Source organism: Camelus bactrianus, chromosome 1, assembly GCF_048773025.1.
Source record: "Camelus bactrianus isolate YW-2024 breed Bactrian camel chromosome 1, ASM4877302v1, whole genome shotgun sequence".
Classification (NCBI taxonomy): Eukaryota; Metazoa; Chordata; class Mammalia; order Artiodactyla; family Camelidae; genus Camelus; species Camelus bactrianus.
This window is the reverse complement of record NC_133539.1, coordinates 35683615-35702544: the sequence shown is the minus strand read 5'-3', so window position 1 is coordinate 35702544 and position 18930 is coordinate 35683615. Positions and strand designations below refer to the sequence as shown.

General features: G+C 35.4%; 1 protein-coding gene across 2 annotated transcripts in view; it reads right to left on the bottom strand.

Moving 5' to 3' along the window:
* Window positions 1-12868: 12868 nt before the first annotated feature.
* The window catches only part of EPHA3 (EPH receptor A3), a 329660-nt gene continuing 323598 nt past the window's right edge, over window positions 12869-18930 (bottom strand). For both annotated transcript variants that reach the window (XM_010966442.3, XM_010966443.3), the window contains exon 17: window positions 12869-15606. In XM_010966442.3, the coding sequence (XP_010964744.1) occupies window positions 15501-15606 (106 nt within the window). In that variant the 3' untranslated portion in view covers window positions 12869-15500. The remainder of the gene's footprint in view (window positions 15607-18930) is intronic.

Below are 18930 nucleotides of genomic sequence, written 5' to 3'. Positions count from 1 at the left end.
AAATGACTCCTTTTCCAAGTAGAATGTAGATTTTTAAAATTTTACAGTAGAAATTTCCTGTGACTTGAGATACATTATGAGGGAACATTTTTAAGAACAAGGGAAACTTCATAGGTGTTCATTTCACTTCCTATTATTTTTTAAATCCCAGACAACTAGCATAGGGTTTGGTATTTGAGTGCTTAATAATTTGAAATGATTGACCAGCTGATTACAAACCACTGAAACTCTGCTGTATGCTGAGCAATGTTGTAGATCTTAATGGGTAACCAATACAGGACAACAAAAAGAATATCTGCCACCACCAATAAGTATAAAATGTTAAAGTATTTCAATTTTCTGAGAAACTAAAGCAGTGGGTTTAGAATTAGACTGACCTGTTTTTGTTATTTACTAGCGCTGTCATTAGGCAAAGGTATGATCTTTTAGAAGACCCAGTTTCTACATCTATAAAATAAAGAAAATCGTATCTACATCATAATTATAGTAAAGGATTAAAAGAAATATTTTATAAAGTGTTGTCCCACACAAGACAGTCAATAAAATATTAGTTTCTCACCCTTGTGTCAAAAGACTTAAAATCAAAATTGGTAGAATCATACTTTAAAATTTGAGAACTTTAATTCTGACATCGAATACTGAACATTGTATGGTATTGTTTCTGCATGGTCTAATATGGGGAAAATAGGACATTCAGGGTTTAGAACAGAAAGTCAAAATGTCCCTCACACCTGTATCTCCATTTGTTTCTTCTATAAAGATGGATGATGACTTTCTTAGGTATCCTGAAAGTTCTTAGTCGAAAGGAGTGTTCCATATTTCAAAATGCCACCTGAAATACAGTTTTTATAGTAAAAGGAAAGCTGAGATATGGATGAATTTTATCTCAGCAATGAGACATAAATACAAGTTATAGCACAAATTATGTTTGCATTAGAGAACTATTAATATCTTCACATCAATGATTTAAATGTGTTGATTTTGGCTGCTACTTTATTTATGAAACTATACCTTTGAAAACAAAGTCTATCAGTATTGCCTCTATCTCTTCCTCTAAAACTCTCAGTGCCAACAAAAGTAGACTCCTCCACCAGAGCAGGGACAATATCCTGTTTGACTCTGTATCTTTAGCATATTACACACAGTACCTGGACATCCAGAGATAATCAGTATTCACTAGTCAATATTGTTTCACTGAGACTCCTAAATGTATTCAGACATAGTTGAAAACTACTTTTAGCAATAAATAAGACTAGTGATAATTTACCCATGAGAAAAAACAAACAATGACTAAAGTCTGCAATGTAGTTTACATTAAATTAGACTTTTTCCTTAATCAGGTTTTTTCAATACAGTTTATCTTTGCGTCAACAAAGAAAGAGGATCTTTTACAAATTATAAACTGAAATCAACAGCAATATATAATGTAATTGATTTAAGAGCTACATATTTCATATCTATTTTCTAGTGTTTGTAAGAGTTTAATGACATATCACTGTATTTCTTATCTATTTAATGTTACTATATCCATTTAAAAGTGATTAAACATTGATTTGATTTAATTTATATGAATTAAATACTATCATACACATGAATGGTAATATTGAATATCATGTATACTTATGAATAAATTGTGATGAACATCTCTAAAGCAGGAAGAATTAGTAGAATTTCAATACAGAACTATCAACATTTTGTGTTGCTATCTCATGAGGCATGTAGACAGTTTGGATAAATTCTTTAATAATATTCTCAGGAAATCTGAGTCAAATCTGAGTCATGTTACTTATAATAAAACATTTGGAAAAATCATTCAGGGAATCCAAATTATGTCCCAAACAAGCAATTGAATGAAAAAGTGAATTGCATTAATTTGCAGACAGTCTTGTAATTCTCTTTTTTGGTAGTGTCTTTGTCTGGTTTTGGTATCAGGGTGATGGTGGCTCCATAGAATAAGTTTGGGAGTATTCCCTCCTTTTCAATCTTCTGGAAGAGTTGCAGACAGTCTTTATAGTATTGAAAAGCTGCAATCTGGAATATTATAAGCCCTGCCTACCATGTGGTGGACATCCAGTAAGTGTGAACAGAAATAAGGAAGAATGGAAAGAAGGGAAGAAAAGAGGAAGAAAAGCAAGAAAGAAGAAAAGAGAAAGATAAAATACATATCCATCCACGTGTTTTTTTTTTAGGCAAGAAAACAGTGGAATCCCCAGTAAAGCTATGTAGCCAACTTCATGATAAAAATCATGCTGTTTGCTATACCATTAAATGATGCAAAGATCCCTTGAAGGCTAATGTAGAAACTGAGACAGATGTCCTTAATCATGAGAGTTCATACAAAAACATGCTCCATATGGTTTAGTACACAAGATGTACGGCTTAAGTGGCCCAGGAATAGGAGTGCAGAGCCAGGAGTGGAGAAGAAGAAATAGTGCAAGATCAGCGCCATGTTGATAACAGTGTTGATAGTATAACAGCTAATGAGAGCATATTCTGACCAACAATGGCACATCTGTATGTACAGGACTGAGCTTTTTATTTTTAAGTAGTGTTTTATGACCATGTAAATCTCAGTTGCTGCCTACTCTTAGAACAAAAGAGGAGACTTTATCGAACCTCATTTTTTGATGTATGTGCCCATAGCTTTACTATGGGTCAAAAAATTTGTTAAAATTGTTTTTAGAACTAAAAGAAGAAATTGCATCCAGCCCTTTAGGAAACTGTCTGTCTCCTGCACATGTCTAAGTATCAAGTCAGTGTGCTCTAGTTCTGTTGTGAGATCAACTCCAGAGATCTGCATCTTGTATGTTAATCTAATGCTTCCTGAAATAAGCAGTTACTCTTCGGGAAACCAATAAAAGTGCCTCTTGCCCACAATTTAATAAGGAGATTTCCACCGTGGGTAAACAAATAACAATCACAAAGCTACACAAGGCTAAAACCCTGCATAAGAGCCATATTTTCTTCTCTAACAACCACATTGAATCAAATAGCTAGCCAGCTTTTTTCCATGCACTTACTGTGTAGGATCAAATAGTTCTTTTAATCAAAATACAAATATGCTGAATGAATCAGATCTTCTCAGAGCCTCACATTTTTTCTTTTAATTGTTAAAAGATGTTGGAAACATTTTCAACCATTTCAGACTAAATCTAATATTTATGTGCCCTACATAGCAGGAAACTATGCTTGTGGAGTAGCCATTTACCACACTTAACATCTCCTCATTTGAAGCAATATTTCCAGGCTTCTAAGTGTATGTAGTCCTCCACTGTAAACCAGGAATATATGGTTTATAATTTAATACTAGGAAACGGAAATTAAGTTTTGTATTATTTAAGTTGGGACTGAAAATAAGCTTCCATACAAAGTCAAAATATTCTGTTTCACTAAAGGAAGTTGTTTCTACCTTATATAATTTTTATTATTACACACTTCAAATGTCAAAAACAAAAGTCATTTTATTAACAATAAGAAATAGGAGAAGTCTTGTTCTGTATTTTGAAAATAATTATTGATCAGTTTTAATGTAAAAAATTATTATCAGAGTTGGCCAAACATTGAACAATGGGTCCCAAATGACTTTCCAAAATTTACCTTTGGAACTCACTTCCTTCAGAGTTCAATTTTGGTGAACGTAAATCCTAAAACTAGGCTTTTCACTGGAGGAAGGTAAGTAAATAGGGCAAAGAAAAGTACTTTTTGAGTGTGTAAACTAAGGAAAACTCTCTACCTATAATGTTCCACTTTATCTTTCTAACATTATTAGCTTGATACAATTATTTTTATATAATACATGATGAATAAACTGAATCTCTAGAATTCAACCAGCATTGAGTTTAACTAATAAAAACAGCTAAGGATCGTGAACTCAGGTTTGTTTGACATGGAATCCTGATTCCTTTCCACCACAGTACTTTTTAACAAGCCCAACAGGAAGTACTCACAGTGATATATAATACCTGATGAGACTCACGTTACTCACTTAGCCATTCAAAAATAGTCACGTGAAAAAAAGCTCTTTAGTTTCAAAATACCTGAGGGCAAACAGAAAAATTTTTATCCAATACTCTACAAGTATACAGTGTAGTAACTGAGTGTCCTTTAGACTGTTTCAGAACTAAGAAATGTTTAGTTATTCGTGGACTCAGAAAAATGCAGTTTACTCAATGAATGTGGGTTTATTTAATGACACATGGATTATGGGAAAAACAAATCATCTTAGCATCTGAACTCTACAGGAGTCAAAAAGGACTAAAATGTTTTCAAGCTTCAACATTAATTTCAACATCCATCTTCATTACATTCTCTACTCTATTTCAGCCACATATCCAGGGCAAAAAGCAAAAAAAAAAAACCCACATTATTTTTTGTATTACATAAGTGCATGGGCATTTTTATCTTCTGTTAGTACTGAGAGATAACTCAGATAATTTCATGCCTTTATTTCTATTGTTTCAGTTGCTTCTACAACCAAATAAACAAATCATAGATGTGAACTTATATTACAGCAGTGGTTCTGACAAATTTTAAAGCTATTGATGATGCCTTTATTAATATAGTAAAGATATAAAAATTAAAAAAAACAAATGAAGATAATTTTCTTTTAGAAAAGGAGAGAATTAACAGAATTCCTCCCACACATAAAATAACCTAGAATTATTACAACCAATCAAGAGAGTCCTACACTGTTCTCATTTAACTCCTTAAATTCTAGACTGGCCAGTTCAAAAAACTCTGCTTAATAGCATGCATAATAAATCATTACTTATCTTAATTACACGCATATGCATTCTTTTTCACTTAAAAATAAACACATATAGCAAGGACATATAGTTTTATTTTTCCATATGTAGCACTACAATTTTCAAATGATAATAAATGCATAATATTGAATATTTATCACATATTAAAAAGTGTTAGAACATGAAGCACCTATAGGAAACATCTAGACCAATACTCATCTCATATAGGTAAAAAACAGATACATTTGTTTGCCTAAACATTATCAGAATTTATATGCATGTACAGAGTTACAAATGTTTATTATAATGCCTTGAGCAACTACTAAGAAAACTATACAGTGTTAAACACAAAGAAAAAACCTCCAAAAGGCAATTCTAAATGAAAATTAAATACTTATATATAAATTAAACAAAACCTATACAGGATCTCTATGATGAAAATGACAAAATGTTGATGAAAGACATCAGAAAAAACCTACATTAATAGAGAAACACACCATGCTCATAGATTGGAAAACTCAAGTTAGTAAAGATTTCAATTAGACACAAATTATCTATAGATTTAGTAAAAATCCTATCTATTCCACCATATTACATATGCATTTTATAAAAATTGCAATATTTATTTTAAAAGCATCATTTATTTTATATCCTTGAAGATATTTACATCCCAATTTTTCTATATAGTTACTCTTAACCAAACGAGTGCAGAAGACAAGGGAGTTGATGTCTACTCTTCAGCATGATAAAAATATTTCCCACTAAGCAGGTTTGCTTGCAGCCCATATAGATTAAGGTTCCTTAAACTCAGGTGTCTTTTCCATCAACAGAACCCACTGCATATGCAGGTATGACCTGACTCTCTTTGTTTTACTCTGTAGAAATCGGGGCATGGGAAACCAGCACTGAAAATGTTGACCTTGAGGCTACTGTTATTGCCAAAAGTGCCAAACAGTCTGTTGTTTCTAATCCTGAAACGTCACATCTTCTACTAGTATCCATGAAAGCGTGAGACGCTTGTAAAAAGGGCAAAATCTCAGGCTCTTTACAATTCTCAGTTGATTTCTTTTTCCTCCCCCTCTCCTAGGATGCTAGTACTTGGAACTAGCCACCGTGTTATGAGGAAGCCCAGGCCACAAAGACAGGCCATATGTGAGTGTTCCAGCCAATAACCCAGCTATGTCCCAAAATGACAGCTAGTGTTAGTAAGTAGACATGAGTGAATGAGCTTTCAGATGATTCCAATCCTCAGGACTGTGTCTTCTATCTGAGGCCCAGACAACTTGTCTCTGCTCTATGCCATGTCTGAATTCCTGACCCACAGAAAACTTGAGAGATAAGTGACTTTAAGAGACTTAGTGTTTCAAGCCAGTTAATGAAGTTATGTAACCATAGTAACTGAACCATTCCTTAAAAACACAGAAACAAATAAAAACACTTTGCTTTAATATTTCTTGATCTGTTTTGTTTACATGCTGTTTTAGAAAAAAGCATTTCTCAAAAATTTTAATCTTATTCTTGGCTTTGGCATTTACTAATCCTTTAAATATTAGTAAGTCATTTACTATATTTGGATTCTCCTTCACAACTAGAAGATATAATAGCATTCTTTTGTTACTTGTAGTGATATTGCATTTAAAACATTTATCATTCAATAAATAATAATGAGTTTATTCTATGCGCTAGGCCATGAACCAGGTTATATGTGAGATTAGATTTGTCTTTACAAAACACGCTCTCTCTCTAAATATTTGAGAGAGACGCATTAATCTAGGTTGAACTAAATTGTATGTTATTAATGATATAGTAATTGAAAAAGGCAGTATTACTCATTTTTCCTCCAACAATACATTTAAAATTCATTCAACCAATACTGTGTGCCTACTTAACTACTCTGTGCCAGACATTGTATTAGGCGTTTGATAAGTAATCCGTCAGAATTACACTAAAAATTATGTATCATGCTAGAGCCTTCCATGATCAAATGTAGCTAATTGAATAAAGAAAAAATTCCTATTTGCAAAATGTCTTTGAAAATGTGAAAATATGAATAATTTAATTTATTTGATCCTGCAAGCGCATACTAAACATTCATGTATTGAAATTTAATTTTATTACCCTAAAATATCATTGTAACTTGATTTCAATATTCCATAGAGTATGTATATGCATATATAAAATATATATATGATCTCTAGAGTCAGAAACATGAAACAAATTGAATATTAAGAGATCTCCAGCCCAAGATAAATAATAATATTGGCAAATTGAGTATTCTCTGAAGGAGAGTATCCAAATGAATTTTGACTACAGTCTTTTTCCATTTTCTGTTGCTGAGTTGCTGATATGAAATATATATTTATTATATGAAGCATACCTATGGCAGTTAAATTCAGATAGCGTTATCTGTAACAATTTGTATTGGCTTCCTCCCAAGGCTTTTGATTTGCCATGTATGAGAATAGATGAGAACCATATGAAAGTCAATAAGTTCTTGATAGTTCATGACATTCTGTGTTCTCTCATCCTTGATTTTAGCAAACATTCCAAGGTTTTGGCTTCCATCATTGAGGGTGATAGGCTTCAAAAATGTAAGGGCTTTTCTCTTGGCTTCAGATAAGAATCCCAAACTTAACACACTTCCATAAATCATTGGTGTGGAAATCTGTCAGAAAATAGCACAAGAGTACTACTTTTTCCTTGTGGTATTTGGTGTTTCCAAATTAGATTATTTGTTGAATGTTCAAGGGAGCATGTTTGCTTGAAGAGTTCACCATGTGTCAGACAAATCTCATGCTCTTGAAATGGAGTTCACAGAAATGAAATCAAGGGTAACCGCCTGTTCCTTCCTCCACCACGGTAGTAAGAATCAAAGGATTTCGCAGCAATGTGTCTCTGCTAGAGAGTCACTGAGTAACATCATGCATATTGAAAAGTGGCAAAATGGAGACTACTCAAGATCTTAAATCCAGCGGGCATTTCATAATTGATCATCAGATTTCATCCTCACTAGTAATATTATACTGACAGGTAATAGAGTGTAGTCACTCAGAGGAGGGATGCTGGAGTTGATTTTGACTGCTGTATATACGTGTGTGATTATTAACCACGCTAAGCCTCAATCTATAAAGTAGATAATAACATACTCATTTCATAAGACTGTTGGGAAAAGTTAAATGAAAATTATATATATTAAGTGCTTGGGACATGATGATGTTCAACTGATTACAGTTATTATTTGGAACAGATAAATATACTAATACATGTATATGGATGTATATGCAAGAGACATTATCAAGCAGTTTAAAGATTCTTATTTGTTGTTATTAGTACAATTGTCACTTTTATTAGTTCCAATTTAAGTGGAAAATTATCTTCCTTCACAGAAGAAAGGTGATAGTTCACTTAGTGGGAACATGTAATTTAATTATGACTATTCTTATCAACTTGTAACCAGGTTTTCCCAGAGAATTTCAGGGTGAGGACTTCTGAAACTCTAAAACCTTCATTTTATGGTGTATTTAACTCTACCACTTATTTTCCCAAATTGTGTCTAGATTCCCCTGGGTCAATAGAATGTGTATCCCAGATGCCCCATAAGAAGGGTAGTTTTGAGTAGGCATGTTGACATTATTTGTACAGATTAAGAGAGGAGAAAGAATCAGAAAAGCTTTGGCATTTACCTTGTTAAATTTTTATAGCTAAGCTCTGGTTCAAGGATCTACTTAAACGACTTAACTGCACTAAGAAAAATGGGAGCATTGAGACCTATGAAAAGAGTCCACAAAATTCTATGAAAATGAACTAGTTCTAGCAGAAATCAGTATGTTCCATGATCCAAGATACACAACTAGAACATTAACTACTTTTATTGACTTTTTATTTTTGATAAGGACAAAAAAAAAAGAGATAGTCGTCTTTATTACATTGTCAAAAATTGTTTTAATACATTAATCTAAATCAAAAAATTTTAAATGTTTATTACATACCAGGCATTACAATGGGCAAGGGGACATTGTGATTTATAAAATATCGTGATTTATAAAGCATCAAGGAACCCTCAGCCAGGAGTAGGTTGGGGCATAAAGAAGAGGAATTTCAGTACTAGATGATACATGTTATGCCAGCTTAATCACAGGGCTCTTTTTCTGCACAAACACACACACACACACACACACACACACACACACGCACACACGCACACACACACGCACACATGCACACACACACATGCACACACACACACACACAGAGGACACCTAAACCAGAGATAAAGAGACAGGAAATCTGGAGGAGATAGGGAGACCTGAAGAATGACTGGAGATTGGTTAGATGATTCTGGACGAAAGAATGGAAAGTTCAAAGGCTCTGATGCATGAAAAAGAAAAACAAGCGTGGCATATTCTGAGAACTACGAGCAGTCCACTGTGGCCATGTGCGGTGCGGGGAGGAAGTGGGCAGACTGCACAGAGGAGCAGGGCTTACCCAAGGCAGGTCCCGTGTACCAATACTAAAGAGTATTCTGTGTTCTAGAAACAATGGGTTGGCAGCCACAGGCTAAGTTCAGTTCTTGGATGAGTCTTCTTCGTTATTAGATGGGTCACCATATTTAAAATATATAAAAATTCTCAAAAGACTCAGATTCAAAGTTCTCTTGAAAGATCACAAATTCACATTGAATCCTTGTAGCCTTGTTGCCGAGAAGTTGCTTCTGGAGGAATGAAGAGTGCTTTTATAGGTCACCACCCACATTCCAATTGCTTCCCTCATTTACATACCCGGCCAGGCCCTTGAGGTTTTGGCATTTGCAAGCCTCCCAAGGAGAAAGTACAAAACTAAATTTGCTTCAATATTTTTATGTGTGGTATACATACATGTTTATGTTGAACCAGTCTGACTGATATCAGAGATATAAGAGCTGGATTCAGATGAATTATTTAAGAGACTCTTTCAGATAATCCAGCCAAGTAATGAGGGACCAAGAGAAATGGTGGTAGAAGATAAAGAAAAGACTAGAAGTTAGCATTCCTAATGTGGAATCATGACTTAGTGATCTGAAATAAGAGAGAGGAAACAATAAAGGATGACACTGTAATTTCCAGGTCAATCAACTTGAGAGTCATTGTCTCAATTTAGGATGTTCAAGAAGCTGACACCAAGAAAGAATTAGACCTGCACAGTAGTTTTTGGTTGGACACGCCTGTGAACAATTGTGACAGAGAAAAGGAGGCATAGGCAGTTTACAGGTTGAGATACACCTCCGACACCTGTGAAAGGAAAGGGAAAAGGATGGGGGATTGGATAGGAGGCTCAGGGTGCAGGGCAGCCAGGATGACTGCAACAGGAGACCCAAGACTGCTTATTGAAGGAGTCTGTCATTGGGGAAGAAATGGCCTGGATCTACTTCTCCCATCTTGCTCCACGGCCTGGTGAAACTATGCTGGGGATTTTGAAAATACAGCAGCTTGAGTTTGTCAGCTAATTGCTCTCCTTCAAATAAATTCTCTCTGGAAAGGAGATCTGAACAGTGCCCGCCCATAGTGGACATAGGTCCATTAACAGAAGTATTGGATTCAAGTAATGAGAGAAAAGAGTTAAAAATGTCTGTCTATAAAGCATAAGAAATAGGTAGATTTAGCCAGAGACTGATGTTTCCTGAATTGCCTTTTAGAAGTATTTGTGTCTTACGCATTATATACATAGTAACAAGGACTTGAGGCAGAGATTGCTATATGAGTTTCAAAAGCTCTTTCCTTTTCTATGTAAGCACACTACGTGCCCCAGGTCCTCTTGCAGTTTGTAGAGCCCTATGATTGAGCTCTAGTCAATGGAAAGAGAGAGGAAGTGATAAGTGCCACTCACAAGCAGGGCTCATAAAATCTACCACGGACAATCCCCTCTCACTTTACTGGTTGGAAACAAAGGATTCCAAAGCCTTTTACTCCATAAGATAGAATGTGGGATCTGAATCATTGCAAACAAGGCCACCTGGAAAACAAGTACTTTGGGTCATTCTGCATTTAAAATAGCATTTTAAAAATTACTTTTAAGCTGATGCCATTTGGAGATTTAACTATTACAGCAGCTAACATTGATCTAAAAAAGTGATTCAACATAAACATTTATGTATATCACACATAAAGATATATCGATCTCTACATAGTACCAGAGACATCTTTCTCCTTTGAATGTTTTTCTGAAGCTTCAGAATCACATCTTCAATACCTATGAACTTAGTAAGGTTTGGCTAGTATAAATTTAGCAAACTCATAATGTTAAACTAACTTCTCCTTAGTCCCTACTTCTAATAATACTTCCATCATTTCCACAAACACTCTGGACACTTTAGGGTTCCCTATGATTCTTACCTTTTGAACAACTTTCAGGTCAAATTGGTAAATTCTGATAATTCTCCTTTTTTATGTGTCTTTGTATGCATCCCATGCTCCACATTCTATTACCACCATCCTAGAGTAAGTGTGGCTTCATGCCTACAACACCAAAACATTTCTAACATCATCTTGTCTCCTTAACTTTCAGCTCCTCCCCAAATCATTTTTACAAATAGGCTTTGTCACTGTCCCCAGAGCATTTTGGGGATTACAGTAGCAATTATATTATGGGAAAAGCACAGAATAAGATGATTCCAGTTTGAAATATTTATTCTTCTATTTACTAGGGTGACCTTGGGAAGGTGACCTTGACATTCTGAGTCTTGATTTTCTCATCTAGTAAAAGTGGGTTAATCTATTTACAGGATTGTTGCAAAGATTTAATGAAGTAACTTGTAAATGGTGACAGTAAAACACCTGTCTCATGATATTGCTTAACATATATTTATGGAATGAATAAATATATTCTTCTTTATCTTCTCCCTTTATCTCCTGCTTGAAAGTTAATCTCTACTCCACTCAACATGATAACATGCTATTTCTCCTTGAAGGCAAGCTCAAAACTGATCTATTTTGTGACCTCATCTCTATGGAAATCTTGATCACTTATCTTGCCTTATATTGTGAGTTAGCTTTTTTAGTTTTCCTCTATAACCGCCGTCTTTAAGTAGGTTTCAGATGACTTGGGATCTACTTTATATAATGCATCAAGTATATCTTATAGTGTTATTGGCAGATTTGGTTGGTTGGTTGTTTTTAATTTTTGTTTCATTGGGCCCATTCAGAATTCCTTCCTTCCTTCTTTTCCCATAAATGATATTCTGACTTTCTTTTGGATAGAAACCACTCTGACACCTCTAGTTCTTATGGATCATCACTTCCACTTGACCCCACCTACCATCTCCAAGGGCAAGCACAGGACTAAGAACTGCCAACCTAAGCTATTCTTCCTCTTGTCCAAAGTGATCAGACCGAGCTTGTGAGCCAAGCAAGACCCCACGATTTCTACTAGAACAACCAAGGGACGGTAATTATCTCACAGGAATTACAATGTAGGGTCATATTAACTACAGGAAATTTTAAGATATACAGTCATCCCTTGGTATCCATGGGGAATTGGTTCTGGAATCTCCCGTGTATACCAAAACCCCAGGATGCTCAAGCCCCATAGTCAGTCCTCCACATCTGTGGTTCCTCATCTGTGGATTCAGCCAACTGCAGATCATGTAGTATTGTATGTGTTGATCAAAACAAATTTGTGAATGAGTAGAACCATGTAGTTCAAACCCATATTTTTCAAAGGTCAACTGTAGTCTGCAAATTAACCCAGTTGAGAGAAAAATAGGGTCAGTTAAGAAGGAAAAGAACCATGTGTGCCTGCTTTCTCAGCTAGGAAGATTATCTCCAGCCTTTCTTGTCACATGGGCTGAAAATTTTATTTTCTTTAAGCCATCTGTTTCTTGTCGCTTAGAATCAAGAGAACTACCTAATACAGTTGTGTTCTTTAACCATAAAGATGATATTTACTGTTTATTTTTCTAGCTTATTGATAATGAGATTTAGACAAAAATGTGGTTAACATAACATGAATCCTTCCTCACTAACGGAGAAAAAAGAAACAGAAGCACATTCTTCTTGACTTACATAAATTTCATTATTTTGCTATTTAAAAAAGCACATATTTTTTATAAATTTTAAAAAAGGTTCAAAGACCACTTCTGTATTCCAATCTGTAAAAAATATTTTCATTATGTTTATTATAAAAATATAAATGTTTCCACTACAAATCATTTTACATTAGTAAGAGGCCATCTACATTGTACAACATAAACTAAATGAGTACTGTTTTGAAAATACAAATTTAAAGCACATACATATTGCCAATCATATCACATTTATACATGGCTTATTTGATACTTAGTACAGCAAAAACTGGGCAAGTTTCCAGAAATAAATAATATATGTAAATCAAATTTAAGATACAAAACAGATAATATGGTACATAACATTGTATGGTTTCATGTTGATTGCAATTCAATGCAGTTCCTGTACAAAGAGATGGCCATGAGCATTCTAGTACCTCTACTCCACAGTTAGGAATCGTACACTGTTATGTTTACATATGTACAGGGTAAGGATTGTGTAAAGTAAGTCTATAAGAGGTCAGATAGAAAAATAGTGAAAAAGTGAAGAGCAATATACTGCGTATACAACCTCTACTTTTCAATGGAAACCACAGCCAAAATAAATGAAATAGATTCAACAATCCTCAACTTCAATAGTTCATGAAATGCACAGATTTTGTTGAATATGCAGAGAATAGTACCTAAGAAAGTAAATGCTAGTCTGGAAAAAAAAAAAATGAGATTGAAGCCAGATTCAGATCTCAATCCAACATTCCACAACACAAAATGTTGATTTACAAAATGATTTTTAGCTGCTTCATATCAGGCTTAAATGAAATTTGTAATTAATTTCATAATCTCATGTATCTTTTTAAAAAGTTCATGCTCTTATATACCCAATAAAGGATTTCTAGTAGGATGATTTGACTATAAGGGACATTGAAGAAATTTAAGAAATAGTTTCATGTATGAAGGAAAACAACCTAAGCCTTATTACCCTAAATTTACAACAAATTAGCACTTGTGAATTTTGATCTGTGATTGTAAGCTGTATAAGTGTTGCATATTGCATAAGAAAATAAAGGTTGCAGCAGCATTTTATCCATTCTATTTTTGTGACATATGCATTTCTTATTCCAGTAACATGATCATATCAGCATTAGAAAGAATATAGATAGAGCTAAAATGTTGCTTCACAATATATTATGGCTAGATCTCCACCATCTACATATTTTAAATGTTAGCAAGTATGCTCATATTTGACTTTTATGGAATAGTCAAAGTTCCTGCGATGAGAGATCTCTCCAGACTTTGAGTCTTGCTGGATAACCAGCTATTTTGAAAATGATATGTTCAATCAATGTCAAGAAGTTCAATGCTTCTAAGATATACACCAAAATTACAATAGGTGCATTTCAGTGAGACGCTTGAGATAAGATAATAATACTTGTTATTGATGATGACAATGTCTAATTAATTTAACAAAACCCTGTGATACAGATGAGTAGTTTAGTTACCATCATTCCTTATAAACAGCTCAAAAAGTTTAAGCAAAGATATTAAATGGCATTTCAAAGCCAGTCAGCAAGTGATTTTTTGACTCAAGCATCAGCTTATAGGCTCTGTTGCCAATTAATGCAGCAATCTAAATAGGATCCCAATTCTTTCCAGTGTAGCTATTCTCTATTCAGGGGCTCTAATGTGGCTCTTTTACTAATGGAGGGAATTGATGGTCTCCTAAGCACGAGAGCAGGGCTGGTATGTCATTGAGAATCCACTACACACAAGCCAGTACATTACACTAAATTAGGAGCATACAGTTAACAATAAATGGAGAGACAAAAATGAATGCGATAATTCAGACTTTGAGAGGTTTGGTTAGTGTATGAACAAGGGAAGGGTTTGGCTTCTTTCTTTTCATATATAGATATAGATATATATAAGTGGATGGTTCCAAAAATCTGGAAAGAAACCCATCATTTTCTACGTTTAGTTTATCACATCTCCTACTGCTGACAATTTGAGAGAGCATTTGGCACTTGGCTGTCACAAATCTAAATTAAATCAAGGCATAAATAGAAAAAAATAAAAACAATTTGAAAGAAAATAAATACATACTTTTCATCAAAATTAAAACACTTTTTTACATGGTAATACTTAAGGAAGCTAACAATTAAAAATGTGTAGTACTTAAAACAACTACAAACTTCATTTCTATATGCTTTTTAACAAATAAAAGAGAATAATACAATGAAAATGTAGTAAATATGGCCAGATAGTTTGAGGTATGAATTCCTCTATTCTGTTTGCTTTTAAGGAAACAAAATACCAGTTACAGATTTCTTCTGTGTATAAAAATATCACAAGTCTTTTCTTTTGTGGCTCTTAGTAAACGGAGCCACCATGTTCATTACCTTATTTCACTTGTTTTGCTTTTATGACAGTCAGTTTATGATCAATGGCTCTATGCTAGTTCTTCATCAGTTCACGCTGAAGAATTTTGATTTAATCCAACAACTAATATAAAAAAGCAATTACAAAACAAAATACACCCACCCACTCATCCACTAAATGACAGGGGAAATCAAGAGGTTTTCAATTCCATTTTAAGGCATTTGTACTCTTATCTGAGTGTCTTATTGGGCTTGGAACTTCCACCAATACTTCCAGCGTCATCATCTGTCTGCAGAGTGATGCTACATCTTCCAGAGCCACCACTTCCTTCCAGAAATAGTACTTTACACTGGGACTGGACTATTCTTTGATTGGGTTTCTAAAGCTTTAATACTACTGATGATCTTCTTCTGTGGCCCAACCACAGTGACACCAACCTTTTTCATGTCACTATTAAAAAAAAAAAAAGGAGATTTCTGGTGAGAATCATGGCTTCCTGTATAGTATGTAAGTAGATTTTCAATTAGAAAACTTGTGCAATTATATATCCCAGTGCTTTAGACATAATTTTCTGAATTTTGCATCATTTACCTCTTATATCTCAACCATTCCACCTTTATCCTTGAGGAAGAATACAGATGATGTAGTGAGTTGAATAATGTCTCTCTCAAAGTTTCTGTCCATCTGGAACCTCACCACATGCCCTTATTTAGAAATAGGGTCTTTGCAGATGTAATTAAGGCAAGGGTCAAAATGAGGTCACACTAGATTAGGGTGGTCTCTAAATCCAATGAGACTACCTTTATAAGAGAAAGAGAAGGACACACAGTGACACATAAAAGAAGGCCAAGTAAAGATGTAGGCAGAGACTGGAGTTACATTTACATTTCCAGGGTCCATCTGAAGCTGGAAGAAGTTAAGAAGGATTTCTTCTTTTGGACTTTGGAGCAAGTGTGACATTGCTGATAACCTGATGTCCAACTTCTGGCTTCTAAACTGTGAGAAAGTACATTTCTGTTGTTCAAGCCAGTTCGTCTGTGGTAGTTTGTTATGGCAGCCCTAGGAAACTAATACAGACGGCCACACAATCTTTGTGGGGCACTGTCCCACTCCTCTAAATCTGGGCCAGCTTGGGGACTGCTTTGACCCCACAGAGCATGCTTGAAGTGACTCTGTATTAGCTTCTGCACTCGGGTCTTAAGAAACTAACATATTCCACTTCTTAACTCCTGAGACACCCTCTCTGGGCCCCAGAGCTGCCATGGAAGGGTATGACTACCCTGAGACTGGGGATACTGGAGAGGCCATCTGTAAGCACTCAGTCTCCAGTCCCAGCTCTGTGTAGTTGTCTGCACCAGGGCAGACAAGAATGAAATCGTCTGAAGCTCTCCAGACTAGACTGGACTCATAGGAGGTGAATACTTCAGTCAACACCAACTCTGGAGCAGAAGAATCACCCTCCTGAGCTCTGCCCAAATTCATGACTCACGACATTGTGATATAAAATAACATTGTTGTTGCTTTAGCCTTTTAGTTTGCAGGTCGTTTGTTGCACAGTCATAGACAAATGGAACAATTTCTTTAAAGTATAAAGTTTTTTCAAAGTAGAAAAAATGGCAAGGATATATCTCTAGGTATCAAAATTATTAAATTTAAAACAGTGAAAACTCAGAAACCATGTATTAAAATAAAGATTGTAAGAACATATGGAATTTCATTGGAGGAGGGGAAGACTTAGCTAAACATGTGCAAATGATTAATTAACTATTCTTGATTTAAGCAATTAGTTCATATAGTCACCACTTTCAGATCTTGACTAAAACATGTCCTTCTTAAGAGAGCTCCCTGACCCTCCTATTTCATATTGTAAAACTTTTCTGCACTCATACCTGCACTTCTTACTTTTTCTGCTCTTGTTTCAGTTTCTTCCAGAGCGTTTGTCACCACCCAGCTTATTGCCTTTCTTTCTGGTTTACTTTCTTTACTGTCTATCTTGCCCCACAAGAAGGTGAATTCCATCTGCACAGGGATTCTGGTCGGTTTCGTACTCTGCTTATCAATCACACCCTGAACAAGAGCTCTCATTCAGTAGGGGCTCAATATGTACTTACAAAAAAATGAATCGATAGCCCCAAATGTGATTATCTGGGGAAGCTGACAGAGGATTAAGCATCACTTGGCAAGGAGTGCTAGGCAAATTGAAAATGGCAAGAAGACAAAGCACACACGCCCAAATCACACAGATGGGGCTCCTTTATGTTGAGCATAAAGAAAGGAATGAAAAATTGGGAATTCAACTACATTGAAATGGATTAATTCATTTCTTAAGAAGTGAGTTCCCAAGCAATGAAGGTGTGCAAGAAGACAGCAGGTAACCATTTAAGAAGTAATTTACATGTTATTTACATATCAGCTGCATAAAATTAACCAAGGCTCAGCTGCATTCCTAGCACCTGAGATGGTAATTAAATCCTGATGACCTACCACCCTGCTGCCTGCCATTCAAGGGGCTGGTAAATTCTCTAGGGACAACGTATATATTTTTTTGCCTGAGGTCCTCTCTGGGCACTTCATCTACCTTGCTTCACCAGGAAAGCTAATGGGGAGGTAGGGTGACATACAAGCTTGTGCCCCTTTGTGTAACTGTGGATAATGAACCTTTTGTCTGTTTATGTTGATCCCTGCTTTTGAGAATGTCTGCTCTACAGGACTTTGATTCTTTTATAAACATACCATGTATCCATCTTTAAAAAGAACAACACACATTTCCCTACTTGTCCTCAAACTACAACAAAGTCAGGCTATGAATCCAGAGCCAGAAGACAGGGTGGCTATAAATACACGCCCACAAATCAACAGAGCCTCACTGGTTCTGCATTCTCTCATCTGTCTTCCATTCTATATCATATTTTTTTTATGACTTGCTGATTTTTTTTCTCTATCTCTTCCTGTCCCCTTTCTTTACAAGCTTAAAAAACAAAACAACAATCATGGAAAGCAAGAGGAAAAATGCTCCAAGGTAGTGTACTACTTTCCTGAGCTTGCTGGGAAATTTAAGTGTAATGAAAAGAGTGGTAACATGCTATGATGCTTGGCCCCATTTTCCCCTCTGGAACTACAGCACCAATACTCTGGTTGCTGGACAAAATCAGATGCTGCAAGTTCACAGATCAATTTGGGACAAATCTGAGGGCCGGCCCAGCTCTAGGACTCTTATTCCAATAGGTAGGACCAAGTCTTCTCTTTTAGTCCAGTGCCCACCTCATCACTTCTTTATGTCCCAAGGGCAGCTGAAGAAATCTCCTGCATAAAACTGTCTCAGATTCAGTGTCTGGGAACCCAATGTAAGCAAAGAGATACATAATTTTGTTTATATTGATTGCAAAGAATTATACTGGAAAAGGGAATTACAGTAAATATCCCTTTAGGGTATGCCTTAGCATGGGTCTTTATGTCCCTCTCTACCCCTGCCAAAATATCTTCTACCCACCACCCTGCCATGTCCAAAATCATTCTAAACATCCAGCTGCTCTAGTCTCAATAGCGCTCCCCAGATGCTTATCTCGTTATCACTACCCTGTTCAGAAGAGCAGTGGAAAAGTTCAAGACTAAAGAGCAGCTCAAGATTGAGACCAGAGGTTAATAAGCGATCTGGTACTTCAAAGGCAAAAGGACAGGTGATGACACTTTGAAAATGGCATCCAAGGGTGCAGGATAATGACATGCAGCCATTAATCTGCCTAATACTCATTCCACACACCTAATTCTGTCTCC